The 16,905-nt window shown below is 35.7% G+C and overlaps 4 protein-coding genes across 7 annotated transcripts; 3 read left to right on the top strand and 1 right to left on the bottom strand.

Annotated features, from left to right (window-relative positions):
- Window positions 1–239: 239 nt before the first annotated feature.
- On the top strand, window positions 240–4,570 carry LOC140983030 (UDP-xylose transporter 2-like). Of its 4 annotated transcripts, none has more exons than XM_073449896.1 (8): window positions 240–512; window positions 594–758; window positions 1,339–1,523; window positions 1,620–1,687; window positions 2,159–2,291; window positions 3,524–3,685; window positions 3,774–4,043; window positions 4,176–4,570. In XM_073449896.1, exons 2-8 carry the CDS (start codon window positions 638–640, stop codon window positions 4,290–4,292), a joined length of 1,056 nt encoding a protein of 351 aa, XP_073305997.1. In that variant the 5' UTR covers window positions 240–512; window positions 594–637; the 3' UTR covers window positions 4,293–4,570. The 4 variants fall into 4 exon arrangements, with proteins under 4 accessions (XP_073305997.1, XP_073305998.1, XP_073305999.1 ...); XM_073449897.1 differs by having other exon boundaries at window positions 600–758; XM_073449898.1 differs by having other exon boundaries at window positions 603–758.
- A 556-nt stretch (window positions 4,571–5,126) lies between these two features.
- LOC140982598 (superoxide dismutase [Mn], mitochondrial) lies at window positions 5,127–7,428 on the top strand. Its single transcript, XM_073449168.1, has 6 exons — window positions 5,127–5,523; window positions 5,796–5,842; window positions 5,929–6,054; window positions 6,292–6,348; window positions 6,774–6,851; window positions 7,238–7,428. The coding sequence occupies exons 1-6, from the start codon at window positions 5,244–5,246 to the stop codon at window positions 7,328–7,330; spliced, it is 681 nt and encodes a 226-aa protein (XP_073305269.1). The 5' UTR covers window positions 5,127–5,243; the 3' UTR covers window positions 7,331–7,428.
- Window positions 7,429–7,543: 115 nt separating this feature from the next.
- Window positions 7,544–10,352, bottom strand: LOC140982596 (uncharacterized). Its single transcript, XM_073449164.1, has 6 exons — window positions 9,738–10,352; window positions 9,314–9,514; window positions 9,128–9,221; window positions 8,695–8,895; window positions 8,519–8,581; window positions 7,544–8,044 (listed from the first exon to the last, which is right to left on the bottom strand). Exons 1-6 carry the CDS (start codon window positions 10,289–10,291, stop codon window positions 7,907–7,909), a joined length of 1,251 nt encoding a protein of 416 aa, XP_073305265.1. The 5' UTR covers window positions 10,292–10,352; the 3' UTR covers window positions 7,544–7,906.
- Window positions 10,353–14,308: 3,956 nt separating this feature from the next.
- On the top strand, window positions 14,309–15,133 carry LOC140982259 (21 kDa protein-like). The gene has a single exon (XM_073448712.1). It carries the CDS (start codon window positions 14,366–14,368, stop codon window positions 14,963–14,965), a length of 600 nt encoding a protein of 199 aa, XP_073304813.1. The 5' UTR covers window positions 14,309–14,365; the 3' UTR covers window positions 14,966–15,133.
- Window positions 15,134–16,905: the final 1,772 nt, after the last annotated feature.

Consider the following 16,905-nt stretch of genomic DNA (forward strand, 5'->3'; position numbering starts at 1 on the left):
AAAAGACACCAATTTTTTCTTCCAACTTTATTTTTATATGATACTGATATTACACTTTTATTTTTTGATTTTTTTTAAAATTTCAACACACATTTTTATTTTATTCAAAAATTCAAATATCAATTTAGTTTCTCTATAATTTGATAAATTTCATTTTAGTTCATTTATAATGATAAAAAAGATTGTACACACATGCATCGCATGTACAAAATAACTAATTTTGGTTAATCTTGTGTGTGGGAAAAAAATAGAAAGAAAGAAAGGGAGCTAGATAATAGACTTTGATATAGAAAAATATAACAGAGAAAAATTTGACTGAATTTATTGCAGATTCCTCTTTCTCTCTCTCTCGATCTGTATATATATAATAGTTCGATGAAATCATATGCACGCTAGTTCAACAAACTGTTGGTGAACAATCTACAGTGACTGCCCAGCTTTTGGACCTAATTTAAACCTGTCGTTTCCTAATCACAGATCCGGCATTCAATCATTCAGTCGATTCAGCTCAGGTGCGGATTTTTTTTTTAATTCGGAGTGTCTTTGTTGTAGTTTTTGGGGATTGTTTTGATTTATTGGGATTTTCGCTACAGGGGAAGGAGGAGGAGGAGGAGGAGGAGGAGAGACGAAAGGGGAGATGGGTGATAGCAAGGGGTTTCAGCTGGGGACGATTGGGGCGTTGACTCTGTCGGTGGTTTCGTCGGTTTCCATCGTGATTTGTAACAAAGCGCTTATGAGTTCTTTGCACTTCATTTTTGGTGGGTTGTTTTTGTTATTAATCATGTTATTTTAATCGGGTGAACTTTGTGAGAAATGTAGGATTGAGTGCTTCAAATTCGAATGTTCTGTTTTTTATTTCCGTTGCTAATCTGTGTTAAAGCTTTGAAGCAGTTGAACTAGCTTAATTGAGGAAGTGAGCATTTTGTTTTGTGCATGAATCTGAATGCTTCAAAAGAGTCGGGAAAAACAGATCTCACACCCCTTAAGATCTACATCATATATATCCCATCAATCGTACATGATCCCTGAAAAATTTCATATAAATCTTGGCGCAAGGAATGATTTGTGTACTTACAAGCCTGGACTATTTATGGGATCAAGTTTTCCTTAAAACTTGATGTAAAGTATAGATCAATTTACGAGGACTTGACTGATTAAACTTGGTTATCTGACTGGTTGCTTGTAAAGCTGTTTGAATGTTTTTTTACTTTATGGAAGTAGTAGAAAGGAAAGGGAGTCACTTTTCATTATAAATAGGCTTTGTGAGGGTTATGATGCATTAGAAAAGATACAAGCACATTTATGAAATAACATTGCTTCAATTTCCCCCCTATACAGCTACTACTTTGACAAGCTGGCATCTACTGGTTACTTTCTGTTCTCTTCATGTGGCACTATGGATGAAGCTTTTTGAGCACAAACCAATAGATTCACAAACCGTGATTGGATTCGGCATTCTAAATGGAATTTCGATCGGATTGTTAAATCTCAGCTTAGGTTTCAATTCTGTTGGTTTTTATCAGGTAAAATTTTCTTGTTTATGTTTCTTTACCAACAGGTTCAACCCTGAGCTGCTGCATTCTTTCTGACTTAAAGGTGTACTTTTATTACTTGACCAGATGACTAAGCTGGCAATTATCCCATGCACGGTACTATTGGAAACCCTTTTCTTGGGCAAAACATTCAGGTGGGTCATGGGTGCTCGCACATCTTGTGGAAAATCATTTTATATTATAAATATATCTGCATGTTTATCCTTTTTACTTCATTACGGTTGAATGATACTGTTAATTTTTTTTGGCCGTGCTCTGTAAAAATTGTTATGCGAGCTGAGTGGGTTGTTCTATCTGTATTTTCACTTTAATCGATATTGTTACTGGGAACTATTTTCTGAAGGGGCTATTAGTTAGACTATATGGGGTTCTAGACTAGTGGATTTGTTTGAGTAAGCCATTACTGTGGTTCAGCTAGTTTGTCCTATGACGACTTTGTACATGGCCATGGAAAAAATCATTTTCTTACATCCGTTCTGTACATCTGACTTCTTCTAAGAAATGTGATTTGGTATCAACTGATTTGCATACAAAGTGATTTGTGGAACATGTTTTCATTGATCTGTTCTGTCTCTAATATTTGTTTTGGGTTGTGACAATTGCAGTAAAAGCATAAAGTTTTCTCTCGGAATTCTTCTTTTAGGTGTTGGAATTGCCACCATCACTGATCTGCAGCTTAATTTTCTGGGCTCGTTTCTATCTTTTCTTGCAGTTGTTACAACTTGTGTTGCTCAAATTGTATCCTTTTTCTATGTAGTTTCATTCTTTATGTCATTCATTCAGATTAAACCTTGGCTCTTTAAAACTAACTCTTCCAATGCTACCACTAAGTCTGAAAATTGTGTGAACTACTGCCAGAAGAAAAACATGTAGTAGGATAAGACATGAGCATATTTCTGGAGAAATGAGCTATCAGATTGCACTCAGAGACGTGATATGTGTAAAAACTTGTTGAAACTTTCTGATACCAATATGATGATGAACTAAATATGAGTATAAAGCCACTGGGCGCCCTTAGTGGTTTAGCCTACTGCTTATAAGGGGATGTAAGGCGAGCGTCGTGTTTTTCCCTTTTTGCTGTCATATGAACTGAATAGGAGCATATAAGGGCGTACTCAGCGCAAAAGGCTCCTGCTTATAAGGGGATGAAAGATGAGCTTTATATTTTACCCTTTTGTGAAGACTAATTCCTGTGAAAACAAGGAAGCATTTAACTTTGGCCCGCTATTTCTTACCTGGGTCAAAAAAAAAATCCAAAATCTGGTGACAGTAAGCTTGAAATTATAACCCTAATGATTCTAGCACTCAAGTTAGAAGCAAACAGGAAAGACGTTACAGTACCATTCCCTTTAATTTAAACTATTTTCTGCGTCATTGATCTTAAACATAAATTGATTGAAGAATTCAGAACTCTTGATACTCTGTCAACATCTTGAAACTTCATTTAGAGCTCCTCGCTTTTACTAAATTATTTTAGCAGAGACTGTAATCTGTTTCTTTCATCCTACAGCACAATCATCGACAAATAATATTCAGTTTTAATCTTTCAAGGAGTTGGGATGTCTCATAAGCTGCAAAATTTGTGCAAATTTTTTTTCCAACCATCAAATCCATCAGAATGATGCCTTTGGACATTTCATGTTCATATATGGTTTGGCTTTTCTATAAGAATGTGTTAAGGACTGTTTTCATTCATCATGAAACTACAGTACTAGCATAGAAAATAATCTTCAGGTTTAATCTTATAAGGGTCAGGATATCTTACCTGAAACAAAATCTTGTAAATTTAACTTTTTTTCCTACGATTGGATCCGGCAGAATGATTACCTTTCAGCATTTCATGTTTTTTATGTGGTTTGGGCTTTCTATGAATATATTTTATGGGCTCATGACATAATTATCTTTACACAATGCATCGCATTAGATTTTTGGATTATTTGATTGTTTGAGATCTTAACAGTTTATTTTAGATGACTAATACCATCCAAAAGAAGTACAAGATTTCTTCAACCCAACTTCTGTATCAATCTTGTTTTTATCAATCTGTCACCCTGCTTGTCTCCGGTCCATTTCTGGATAAGCTTTTAACTGGCTTAAATGTATTTTCCTTCGGATACACCCCACGAGTGTTGGTAAGTAAGATACGGCTTAATATCTCTATTACTAGTTTTAAATACCAAAGTGTGTAACTAGAATCAGAATTCAATTGTTGTGTTGCAGGTGTTCATTGTTCTATCCTGCCTGATCGCGATCTCTGTTAATTTTAGCACATTCCTTGTGATAGGAAAAACGTCTCCTGTCACTTATCAAGTTCTTGGGCATCTCAAAACTTGTTTAGTATTAGCATTTGGTTATGTTTTGGTTGGTGATCCATTCAGCTGGAGGAACATTTTTGGGATTTTGGTTGCTATGGTTGGTATGGTTCTATATTCTTATTATTGTACTATCGAGAACCAGAAAAAAAGTGAAGAAGCACCAACACTGGATCAGGTATGACTTATGAGCTACTATCTTTTCGTCCTCTCAAATCTAGAAGATTGTTTGTTACTCTGTTTTGAAGAGGAGACACCTAATGGTTACATACTGTCCATTGTTTTGCTTCTTTTGTTTTCCTCTATACAGCTGAAGGAATCTGAATCGGATCCCCTTTTGCATGTGGAGATTGGAGCTGTGAAGTTTAACGATGTTTCTGCCCCGAAGGACACAGTTTGGGAATCAGACAAGGATCTGCGTGCTTGAAGGTCTATGTTTCGATACATAAACTTTTGAAATTTTTTACGCTTCACTAAAGCCTTCCACATGTCAAGCATTGGCGTGAATCAAGGAATACTTCTCTCTTCTCCATCTGCTTGGACATTTCACATACAAATGCTGCAGATTACGTATTAAGATTCAAATAATTTGTTTTTCCGACTCAGAGATATCAACATCTTTTGTAAAAATGTCTTTTGTCAATATAAATTTTGTGCACAATATAGATTTTATATAATATACTTCAATTTGGTTTGCTTCTGTCACATTGTTGCACGTTCTGATCTTCTATTTTCCTTGTGAATTATCACCAAGAATGATAGTCTATTATGCTTATTTATGTCTTGATAGAATTGACAAATTTAAGCTCAATTAAGGGAAATACACAGTGGCCCGCTGAGAATGTGTTTTTATATCCCCATCACAAGTTATATTATATTAGCTCCAAATGTTTATTTTTTTAATAAAAATTAAATATTTATGTTATTTTAAATAATGAACTTTAATTAGTTCGATTACTATTCTCTTCCCTAGCTTTTAAATCATATGTATATAAAAATGTCTTATTTTAAATCGATTCAAACCATAACCAAATCAGATTGAAACCTAAACCAAAAGTTCGACTCAGATTCCACTTTTTATTAATATCGGAATAGTAATATTACATGTATAATTAAATTTATATAGTAATTTTTATTACACTAAAAATTTATATTATAATAAATACAATATAAATTTTCACAATATAATTATTATTAATATCGTTGTACGATGAAACGTGATATAATTAACTGCTATTAGAGATTCAAATTTAGTACGATGACATAAAAAGCATTTATCCTTATACGTAGCCACGTGTTGGCGGCGCTCTTAGCTGGCGGCAGAGACCATTTTCGCCTGAGACTGACTCATCTTCTCACAGCAATTAGCCCCTCGGAAATGGCTTTTCGAATCCTAGCGGGCGCTAAAATCCTAGCCAGGAGTGGAGTTCTGGGGCTCCGCCGAATTCAGACGTTCTCGTTGCCGGATCTTCCCTACGATTATGGCGCGTTGGAGCCCGCAATCAGCGGCGAGATCATGCAGATCCACCACCAGAAGCACCACCAGACTTACATCACCAATTACAACAAGGCCCTGGAGCAGCTCGATAGCGCTATCTCCTACGGCGACGCGTCCGCCACCGTCAAGTTGCAGAGCGCCCTCAAGTTCAATGGAGGAGGTCCTAAAACGATGTTCCGATATACTTGATTTCTCGATTCATATTTGTTAGTTTCGGTTGACTTCCGGTGATCTCAGAACAGTATATTATGATTATGATGCTGGAAATTTGAATATAGCTGCATTTTCGGATTATGTTGGAAGTTGATGATTGTGATTGCACTACTCAAACATGAGTTTGGGAGGCCAGACTTCTACTGCAACACTTCTAAGATGATAATTCTAACTTATTTTAGCACTCTATTTATTTTATTTTTTTGAAATATTTTCCAGGCCATATTAATCACTCAATTTTCTGGAAGAATCTTGCTCCTGTCCGTGTAAGTTCTATCTTTGGCATCTTGGATTGGTAATCTCTTTTCATCAGTAGTTCTGTTTCATAAATTTATTAAATATGTTACTGCAGGAAGGTGGTGGTGAGCCACCAAAAGGCTCTTTAGGTTCGTTTGTTGACAGTAACTTTGGATCATTGGAAGCTCTTGTACAGAAGATAAATGCAGAAGGTGCTGCTTTACAGGGGTCTGGATGGGTGGTGAGTATATTTTACTTTTGCTTAATTATGCGTTGCTTGCAATTTAGTCGTAAAATATGAAAACAAACACGCTCAAGGCCCCCAATGTTACTCGGGAACCTTGTGTCTTCGAGTTTCAGTTGCTCGGGGCTCTAGTTGGTTGGTTTCTTCCAATACAGACGTTTGTGGAGTCTGCTTTTCATTTGAAGTTGCTTCATGCTTATTGTTCCTATTTGATGTTTGCTCAAATTTCACCAGTGGCTTGCTCTGGACAAAGAATTGAAGAGACTGGTGGTTGAGACTACTGCTAATCAGGTAAGTGACGTACTCTATTTCATCAGTGTATTGTGTGTATCTTATGTTCAACACTGTAACTGCTTAGTGACAAGTCTGCTTTATCCTTGTGTATATTGAGGTTTAAAAATGGTCCGTTTAAAGTTGAGTTCGTTTTGCTTTAGGAAGATTTACGCACTTGCATGTATTGTATGTGCAAGCCATCCAGAACTTGCCCCTGCATTTTAGAATACAACTGCTTGCCATGCAGCAACTGATGCAGGTTTTGGATTAATTTTCGTATGATCATTGATCAAATGTTTTTTGAGTCTTTAGACCATCATTACTGTATTAGGAAGAATTGATGGGAGAATGCACGTTCTTAGTCGGAAATACGGCAGTCCTTGTCTCCCCTGTTTGTAAACTTATGTCTGCTTGGTGAATTTTTTGGTGATCTTCCTGTGCAGGATCCACTGGTTACTAAAGGTCCAAGTTTGGTTCCTCTGCTTGGTATTGATGTCTGGGAGCATGCATACTATCTGCAGGTACTTCTGACATCATAAAATATCCCCCGAGCCAAGTGGAGCATGCCCATAAGTAGATCTTTTGAACCCGCTTCAAGTCAGTTTGTGATGATTTTTCAATCTTTTCTACTAGAATATTTTGAAAAATTCCAACGATTACCCATATCGTAGAATAGAATAATTGAGAAAAAGATATTGTGATAATAAAAAAATCTTATACACTAAGTATAACAATTATATCAAAAGGTGATCTCTCTATAGGATTCGAACCTAGATGAAAGAATACGAATAAGGTCTACAGTTTCTAAGCGTTGGAAGTTTCTTTTGATTCTCATTATTTCATTGGTTGTCTTGGCTACTGACTTTGCTTTTTTGACGCCACGCCCCATCATATATTTTTGGTGCAGTATAAAAATGTGAAGCCAGACTACCTGAAGAACATATGGAAAGTCATAAACTGGAAGTATGCTAGCGAAGTGTATGATAAGGAATCCCCTTGATTGGAGGAGCTCGATACTAGTTCTACGAAATAAATGTATGACCCTGTTTGTACTCGTTGAAATGCATCATATGGTTCGAAAAATAATCGTTGATGTAAGCATGCCATTTATTTTCTGTGTTTGGTGATTGCATGTTTAAGTTTAAAGGCGAACAATAACCTGTAAAGCAAATTGGAAATCATTTTGCAATCGAATGATAATCAGGCACATCCATGAATCGAATGAAACCCTAAAATATAAGACGATGTTTGGTAGATAGTTTGACATATTTATACATTAAATTTACATTTTTCAGCGAAAGACAAATTTACAGAATAAACTGAATTTTTTCTTAATGTTCCTCTATTTTCCCAGCTGGGTCACACTGGTCTTAAGCTTGGTTGAGCACTTGATAATGATGAATGAATCTTCATGATTCTTTTATCTTTTAGCCATGCACTCTTTCAATGCTTCACCTTTGATAGAATCCATGGAGTCTGGTCAATCTTGCACAGGGTCATGCTCGATCATAGAATAGAGGCTTTGTCATGTCTTCAAACTGAAATGAACCGGTAGCGCTTTCCTTATATTTAATTGTTAAGCTTCAATGGGCAGACAGAATTTGTTATCTTCAGTGTGTTGGAGTTGCTTCACAATCCTGACACAATCAACCATGGAACAATTTGTCTTGATTGCATTATTGGCAATGTGTGATCTAACAGCACCGTATCCTTCCTGCACTTGTGCCAAACAAATTAAAGATGAGAGTCATGGAATGAGAGGAAACTGGCTGAGTCTTCTGATTATTTATCGATGGAGAACACTTGCGTCGGTTGTTGTACCATTTAACAATTACCACCATTTGGCCTGAGTTCCCAGTTTATTTGGTTATTAGGAGGATCGTTAGAGCATCAATTATTCTTGCTGGTGGAACAATCAAAATGTGGTACCTAGATTGACATGCTGTTTGAACTTTGAATTTCAGTGTTACCCTAGTCATAAATTCCGATATAATGGTACGTGACCGATCCTTCATTTTCCCTAATCTTCGGATTGACAAACATCTATTTTTTGTAAAAATTAATACAAAAAATTAGCAGCCAAAACAATCAAAAGTAAAGTGGCATATGAATTGGGTAGCAGTAGAAATATTTGTCTTAGAAAATTCAAGGGAAAATTTTGCGGTAGAAATATTAGAAGGCCAGGTACCTTGTGCAGGGTGCTTAATAGCGTATCCAGGCGAGGCGAATTAGCTTTAGCTCGACTCGTAGCCTGAAACATTGTAAAGAAGCCATGAGTGGACGAGTAAGTGAAAGTGAGTGAAACGGCACTACTGTCCCACGGTTTAGACGGTTCGTATTTTGATCGACTGACTTCAAGCATACCTCTTGTAACTTGATGTATCCAAATGGCAAAAAGGGGTCACTTTCATCGATCATTAGTTTGATCAATGTCTCGAGACTTTTCCCAGTTCCATTGCTAATCCAACCCCATTTCTCAGCCAAATCGCGTATTTCGGCTAGAAAGGTTGCACAGTGAAGAGGTCCTGTCCATAGCGGCCCTGAAACAACAAGCGAACCTGGAACCTAGAACAAAATAATAGGCGCAATATTTCAAGATTAAACAAGAAATGCCACAGTTCTTGAGAAATAGTGTTTCTTAATACCGAGTCTCAGTATTTCTATAAAACAATTATAGTAAGAAAGCAAAAACATGGGAATCTTAAGCAAACACAACAGTCCATTATGTTGAGCAGTAAAAGAAGATTCTCTGGATTCGTTAACATGGCAATGGAAGATGGTAAGTTGTTAGGCTTACATTACTGCAAGTGCATAATAGGTGGCCAAGTTCCATCCATGAAACTTCCCGAGAATTTCCACACTGAGTGCAGTAGCTGATGAAGCCATAATGCCTGGTATTCGAATATAATATAATCAATCACTGAGTTTAAAAACAGATGATACGATTCATATACAAGACAGACGATTCGCAACCAGTGAAGACCTGTTGTTGGGAAGCTTCCCACGTCTAACTTGGAACATCACTCGAAACACGGGACCGTGGAAGGAGTAGTATGAGAAAAGCGGAATAACGTGATAACCCAACACAGAAGCCTCCCGAACAGCCCCACCTATAAGCATTCGTAGGCCAATTTCATTCGAGTATGGTGTTGGCCTAATGTATGCTCCGTATGCAGCCAACGAACTAGAAATCAAGTAGTAATAGCCATAAACTGACTTTAAGAAATCAAGCAGAAAACAACAACCATTCTCTGGTGAAATCCAAGAAATAATTCCGCATTTAAACTTGGATATAATTTTAGATAGAATCTTTTTATTTCGAATCGGAAGCAGACCTCCAGCGAGCAGAATGATCTGCTTTGATAAAAGATTGAAAAACTAACCGAAATTAAGCTAACATGACTCACTGTTGAGGCCGATGACCACCGGAAGTAAACCCATCCGTGGAAGTAAGATACAAAAGCCCATTCAACTTCACGGCACGCATACCATCCCGCAAGAAGCTCGACTCGCTCCCGAACGAGTCTATATCAATCAAGTCAAAATAATCCCTCTTCAAAAAGCACTCGGCAAACACCCGGTTCGCATCCGAATGCGTCACCAGCCACCTCTTCCTTTCCCTCCCCGCCTTCTCCAAATTCCCGGAGATAATTGTCCCGCAGTCTGCGTTCGCATCGTTGGCCAGTACGAAGTCGGCGTCCGCTTCCACCAGGTAACGTAAGGAGCGGATTCCGCAGCCGCACATTGCGTCGAGCACCCGGAGAGCATTATGGGATTTCTTATAAACGGCAGCGGAAAGCACGGCGAGGTCACGGCCGGTGGCGCTCTCCTGGCGGAAGAATGTGTCTCCGACGTCGAAGGTGAGACCCCTTTCGGTTTCGGGTCGGTTCATGCAGCATTTGGGTGTCGGGCTTGGTCCGAATAGGGTGAAGGTGAAGGGTCTAAGATGACAAGAAAACATGGATTTGTACCTTGTGATTTGGGCCTTTGAGTCATTCTTACAAAAAGTTTCACTCTTTATTCATTTGGATTTATTTATACTTCCCTTCACCTCACATTACGAAGTAAACAAACCGAATCGAGTCAAATATGACAAAAAATTGAAAGATTGAATTTGGTTTGAATTAGTTCTATTCGAGTCCGAGATCATTTCAAATTGTTATTCGAGATCTCATTACTTCATCCAACCTCATCGCATCTACGTCTTTCGCTTCTTCAATGACAACCGTGTTTACATCAAATCCAAGTGGGAGAGATCATAGCTTCTTTCAAACAAGTTTTGCATCGGAGTATTTTTCCATAGGATGTCCAATTACCCACGATTGATCGCCAAACCTTTTCGTTGATGGACTTGATGAAGGCTCTCATCCTAACCTTCCAACAAGCATAGTTTGTGCTATCCAACAATGGTAGTATGATGACTGATCCACCTTCACGTGCAAAATTCATTCACGAAAAATCAAACACACATGCCAGCTTATTTAGCATCGTACCTGATAGTTTTAGGGCCCGGGGCGAAGTCAAAAAATAATCCTCATCGAGTCGATAAGAAGTATTCCATTTTTTCATCGGGTCAGAGCAATAGCGCCCTAATTATTAATTTATCTTGCACCCGAAACCAAAATAATCATATTATGACTTCAAGAATTCAATTTCATTGACATAATCGATTCTAATGATAATTTGATTAAATAAGAAATTTTATTGAAAAATGAGTGTGTTATTTTCAGATAGTCTCACGGATTTATTCAATTAAACGAGTCAATCTGATTCATACTTGATGTGTAAAGTAATATATTTAGTATAAAAACAATATATATTTTTTAAGAATCACTACAAGAAAATTCATTTTTAACAACGCAACAAAGACAACGGTTTTTATTAAAACCGTTGTCTTTTTACTTTTAACAACGGTTTTAACAAACCGTTGTCTATGAGCGTTTTTTTTTTTTGGCCTACGACAACGGTTTTTAAACTGTTGTCTATTAGCGTTTTTCTTCAAGCTACGACAACGGTTTGTAACAAACCGTTGTCTTTAAACTGGTTTTTCTATAAATTTGTTGTCAATATTAGCGACGGTTGTACTATACCGTCACTAATTTAAATCTTGCGACGGTTAAAGTAGAACCGTCGCAAAATTTAGCGACGGTTTTAAGTAAAACCGTCGTCGATATAAGTATAGCGACGGTTTTAAAAGAACTGAGCGACAGTGTTTTTAAACCGTCGCTAAATATAGCGACTATTTTGGTAATACCGTCGCTGATCTAAAATCAGCGACGGTTTATAACTAACTGTCGCTAAAATTAGCGACGGTTTCTAATATCTGTCGCTAAATATAGCTACAGTTTATGTAAAAGCATCGCTAATTTTAAATCGACGACAGTTAGAATTCGCGACGGTTAAAGTCAAAACTGTCGCAAACTGTCTATAAATATCCCCACCCTCGGTCCATTTTCTACCATTCCACTTCACATCACTTAAAATTTTTCTCCCTTACACAATTTTAGTTTCGATTTCCTCTTTAAAATTTAATAAATTTTTAAAATAAAAAATATAGTATTTTCGACGATAAATAAAAAATATAGTTTGCATATTAGATTGTGAGTTTTTTTTTATATTTTTTAAAATATTAAAAGTGAATTTTTTTTATTTTACTGAATAAATTAGCGACGGAAAGCATACAAAACCGTCGCTAAAATTAGCGACGAAGTTTATAAAACACTGTCGCTATTTAGCGACAGTTTAAATTACAACCATCGCTAATTTTCGTGACAGTTAAGGATGATGTCCGTCGCGAATTAATTTGCGACGGTTTTTTAAAAACCGTCGCAAATTGTAACTACCACAACACTCCACAACCGTTGTCTTTTAACGAATTCTTTAACCACATGACCTTTAACAACGGTTTTATATATCTACGACAACGGTTTTTCACCATTGTCTTTAGACGTCTACGACAACGGTTTTTCACCGTTGTCTTTGAGCACACCCTTTAACCATAGGGCTTCTAACAACGGTTTTAAAAGGCCTATGACAACGGGGAAAAACCGTTGTCGTAGGCCTTTTTTCTTGTAGTGAATTGACTTGGGTTTGAGACTCGTCTCACAAAATTGACCCGTGAGATCGTCTCACATGAGTTATTGTTGAAGTGAAAGTAACATTGCAACATATTCTAACCAAATTATTCAATAAACAGAATTTTTTTTAAAAAAATTTCAAATAGCAGATAGATTGAAATAATATATGAATGTGACAGGCTATGGAATCTCATTTCTTCTGTCAAAAAATTTCTAGACCAAAACCATCAATAATTTCCTTAAACCTTATTGGTCTTCATCAAAAATTTCAAGAATGGGCAAAAAAAACTCGGGAAATTTTGGGAAAGAAGATGAAACGTAGACTGAAAGTTGTATAAAAAATTTAAGATAATAAATTATCTTGAGACAAGCATGCATGCAGTAAGACCATGATATACTACCAAAGTTCTCTCTTTTGGCCTATCTGATATATATTCGAGTTCTATTATTTTAACAAAAGAAAAATCTTTGATATTTTTCCAACATGGAGTCTAGAATGTGACAAATTTGCAGTTGCTCTCCAAGTTGGCCACTTGCCCATGCAAATATCCAAGTGGGTATTAGTCCTATTTGATCGTCGGGAAATTCTATCATATATATGTGTGTACTATTATCTATTATTAAGATTTGACTAATTTAATGTGAGATCTACAAGTTTTATATATTCCCAACATTCATAAACGAATAAATCTAAAAATTTTGGAGTACGATCTCACGAATCTTTATCTGTGAAACGGGTCAATCTTACCGATATTCACAATAAAACCATTTCGATCGAATGGTTACTTCGATTGGATGCCACTTACAAATTTAGAAACATTATAAATAAAATTTTATTTGTTAGCTGTTGGATTAATATGTGAATTTATTTTCATGTTCAATCTTTCTCATTTTCTCACTGTTATAATCAGGGTTTGATGAAAAAGATTTGTAACCGATCGAGGGTGATTTGTCGTTACAGCTAATTAAAAAGTTGTTATTAGGAGTTTCGGTAAGAATGAACCTCAAATCCAACTAATTTTGTACAAAAATTTAATAAATAAAATGTGTGTACACACACAATTAATTTAAGATAAATCTCTTACAGTAACTAACATTTGATACGCTGAATAATTTAAGATAAATCTCTTACAGTAACTAATATTTGATATGTTGACGAAGTTCTTTAAAAAATACTTTTGAATCACCCAACTGCATATTCGGATTTTTTCATCCTATTTTAAAAAAAATTTCTGAATTTTCATTTTTTTTTAAAAAAAACACACTACTTTCTCCTCTATTTTTCTTAGGTACTATGTTATATGTTTTTATATGTGATTGATGGGAAGATATTAAAAAGGAAAAATATATTGCTTGCCTATTCGAACAAAGGACATTTTGAAAAATATCTTCTTCTTTATATTTTGTAATTAATTGAAAATATTTAATAAAGCAGTTGCACGTTTACATCATGATCTTCCGTTTTTAATTTACTAATTAAATTGGCTGATTGGAATTTCGTACATCATTTTTTTTATCACCAAAATTAAGTTTAAAATAAAATAAATATATAATTATTAATTCCAAAATAACTTATGTCTATACTTCTCCTATTGGCTATATGTTTTTTTACAATCATTATTTTTCTTACTAAAAAAATATATTTTTATCCTCAAATTGATTTTCCAAAAAGATATCAATTTTTTCATTTATATAGAATGTGATTTAATTATAATTTTAGGCACGTAATTTAATTTATGTGAACAACTATTTTTGGTTACTTAAATATTAAATTAATTTAAATATATATTTATATATATATATATATATATAATTATAATAATTAATTGAATTGAATGTAACTTGAGCAAGTGGATGATATCCGATTCAGTGAACGAAATTCCCTATAAATAAACGAATATTAGCTTCCCCATGATTCCACAACATAGAGAAAAATAACAATTAATTAATTAATTAAAATGGAAAGCCACTTTCGTGTATCACTATTAGCAGCTGCTCTGATCTTAATATCTCCATCTCTTCACTTGGCCTCCGCCGCCAGGCCCGCCGCCGGAACCACCAGCACCGAGTTCATCAGAACTTCATGCAGCGCCACGGCATATCCAACCCTCTGCTTCTCCTCCCTCTCAAGCCGTGCAAGCGCCATACAGCGGAGTCCCAAGCTGCTTGCTCACGCAGCTCTATCTGTCAGCATAGACACAGCCCGCGCCACCTCCGGTGACATGGTCAGGCTCTCGAGAGGCACCAAGATGACCCCAAGGGAAGTGGGCGCCATGCGCGACTGCATGGAGGAGCTGGGTGACTCGGTGGACAGACTCAGCAGCTCCATGGCGGAGATGAACCAAATCAATGGCTCCAATTTCGGGTTGATGATGAGCGACATTCAGACGTGGGTCAGCGCCGCCTTGACGGATGAGGACACCTGTATGGAGGGCTTCGCCGGAAATTCCATGGCCGGCGGTGTAAAGACAACTGTAAGGGGGAAGATTGTGAATGTGGCTCATGTAACCAGCAACGCTTTGGCTCTCATCAACAGCTATGCTTCTCTCCATGGTTGATCCTTTAGCTATATATCCGTAGTGTGATATAAAATTTTGGGTGATCTGTGTGGTCTTTTTTATTTTGCATTATATTCTAATGTGATATCAACATTTGGTTCTGTACTTTTTTATGACGAAGAATGATACAATTTACATATATAAAAAAAAGAAGAAAAACTTTTAATTTATTACAAGGGCTTAAACTTAAATAAGGAAAAAGACTAGTCTATTATTCTCAGTTCGTTGACCATTTATCTTCTTGCTCTCTCTTTATTTTTGAAATTGTTGAAGATGTTTATGATAGTTGTGAAAAGGTTTTTAACTTTAGATTGACAGAAATGTGGCACATCATATAAACTTCTCTCACGTGGAATAAACATGTTAAACAAGTGGCATCGACCCGACCATATGCTGCCCAAATGGCACTGCCATACAAGCATACTTTGTCCATATGGCACTAACGTGCCTCCACGTCACACCCGTATATATGGTCTATTGAGGTGCATTAATTGTCTTTGTTGTGTAGAACCATTATGCTTGGGTTGCTATGTGGTTTAAAACGGTTTGAGTTGTATAATTACCACCAGCTATAGCTTTTGGTAACAAGACGAGTGTTCGGTTCTACCATTGGTATCAAAGTGAAGGTCATATATATGTTCGATTCTCATTGACTGCAAGAAAAAGAGTGTAATTATTGAGAAAAAGATTGTTGAGGCGAAATAATTGTCTTTGCTGGGTAGAGCGATTGAACCATTACATTTGGCTGTTTTGTTATTCAAAAAGATTTGAGTATGTGATTTAAAAATATTTGAGTTTACACAAAAATTTTTAATAAAACGATAAATGCTCGTTCTTACATAACTTAGATGATAATTGCTATAAATTTAACTTGTAGGCCCCAGATATGGACCCATATGACTTAATCATGGCTCAAAGTTCATGCTAAACCAATAAGGTTCAAAACTCAAACTAATCCCTAACTAAAGCCAACAAATCAAGCCACCCAAAAGGCCTAAATCTGTTTTGAAAAATTGATATTTTAACCATAGTTATTCGAAATGTAGATTTCAATTTTCCAAATAATTTTCAACTTTTGTTGAACGAAGTCCACTACTCAAGTTATTTTTTCAAGATTAGTTAGCCAAAAACCCAATTATTTTCCAACAATACTTAACACTCGTATTCGTGGAACTAGGGCAAAAAAATTCATCCCATCCAGTCAAATATGATTAAGACATTTAGCTACGTAGGGCATCATGCATGCACTTTGTTCAATTGAAATTGAAATAGAATAAAATAATAAAAATGGAACCTGCATAAACTGACAAATTCAATTTGGCTTGGTCGTCGATGAATTTTGGATAGAACTTGTCCATATCATTTTCATGCTTTTGTCCATTTTTAGCAATATGGTTGCATGAATATTACTCCTACTCTTTTAATTATTCAAATTTTGGTTTTAGTGTGATTTTTTTTTGTTTTTACACTTTTAGTTCGATTTTATCTGACATCATGTTCATATTATTCGTTGTCATATCAACACTTTAGCGAAAATCATATTGAAATTGCAAAAATATATATTTGTTATATTAAGATAAAATTTTTTTGATTAAGTAGACTAACATAAAATTTAGACTGAATGACAAAATCAGCTTAATTATCCCAATTTGGTCTCATTAAATTTTGACGTTTAAGTATCAACAAATGGCGTTTTCGACGATATTAAGTACTCTTGCATGTAGGCAAGTTGCCCAAGTCGGCCTGTCATAATAATAGGCAGATACATATAATTATTTTATAACCATGATAATATAAAACTAATAATATTAATATCATGAATAACATTAATAATGATAACGATAATAAGTAAATATTGTGGGCTCAGTTTCTTGCTCTCTCTTTATTTTGGGAAATGATTTTTTTTAGTATGTTAGTTTGTTCAATTTTGAAGTTTGGAA

The sequence above is a fragment of the Primulina huaijiensis genome, chromosome 8, assembly GCF_012295235.1.
Source record: "Primulina huaijiensis isolate GDHJ02 chromosome 8, ASM1229523v2, whole genome shotgun sequence".
Taxonomy (NCBI): domain Eukaryota; kingdom Viridiplantae; phylum Streptophyta; class Magnoliopsida; order Lamiales; family Gesneriaceae; genus Primulina; species Primulina huaijiensis.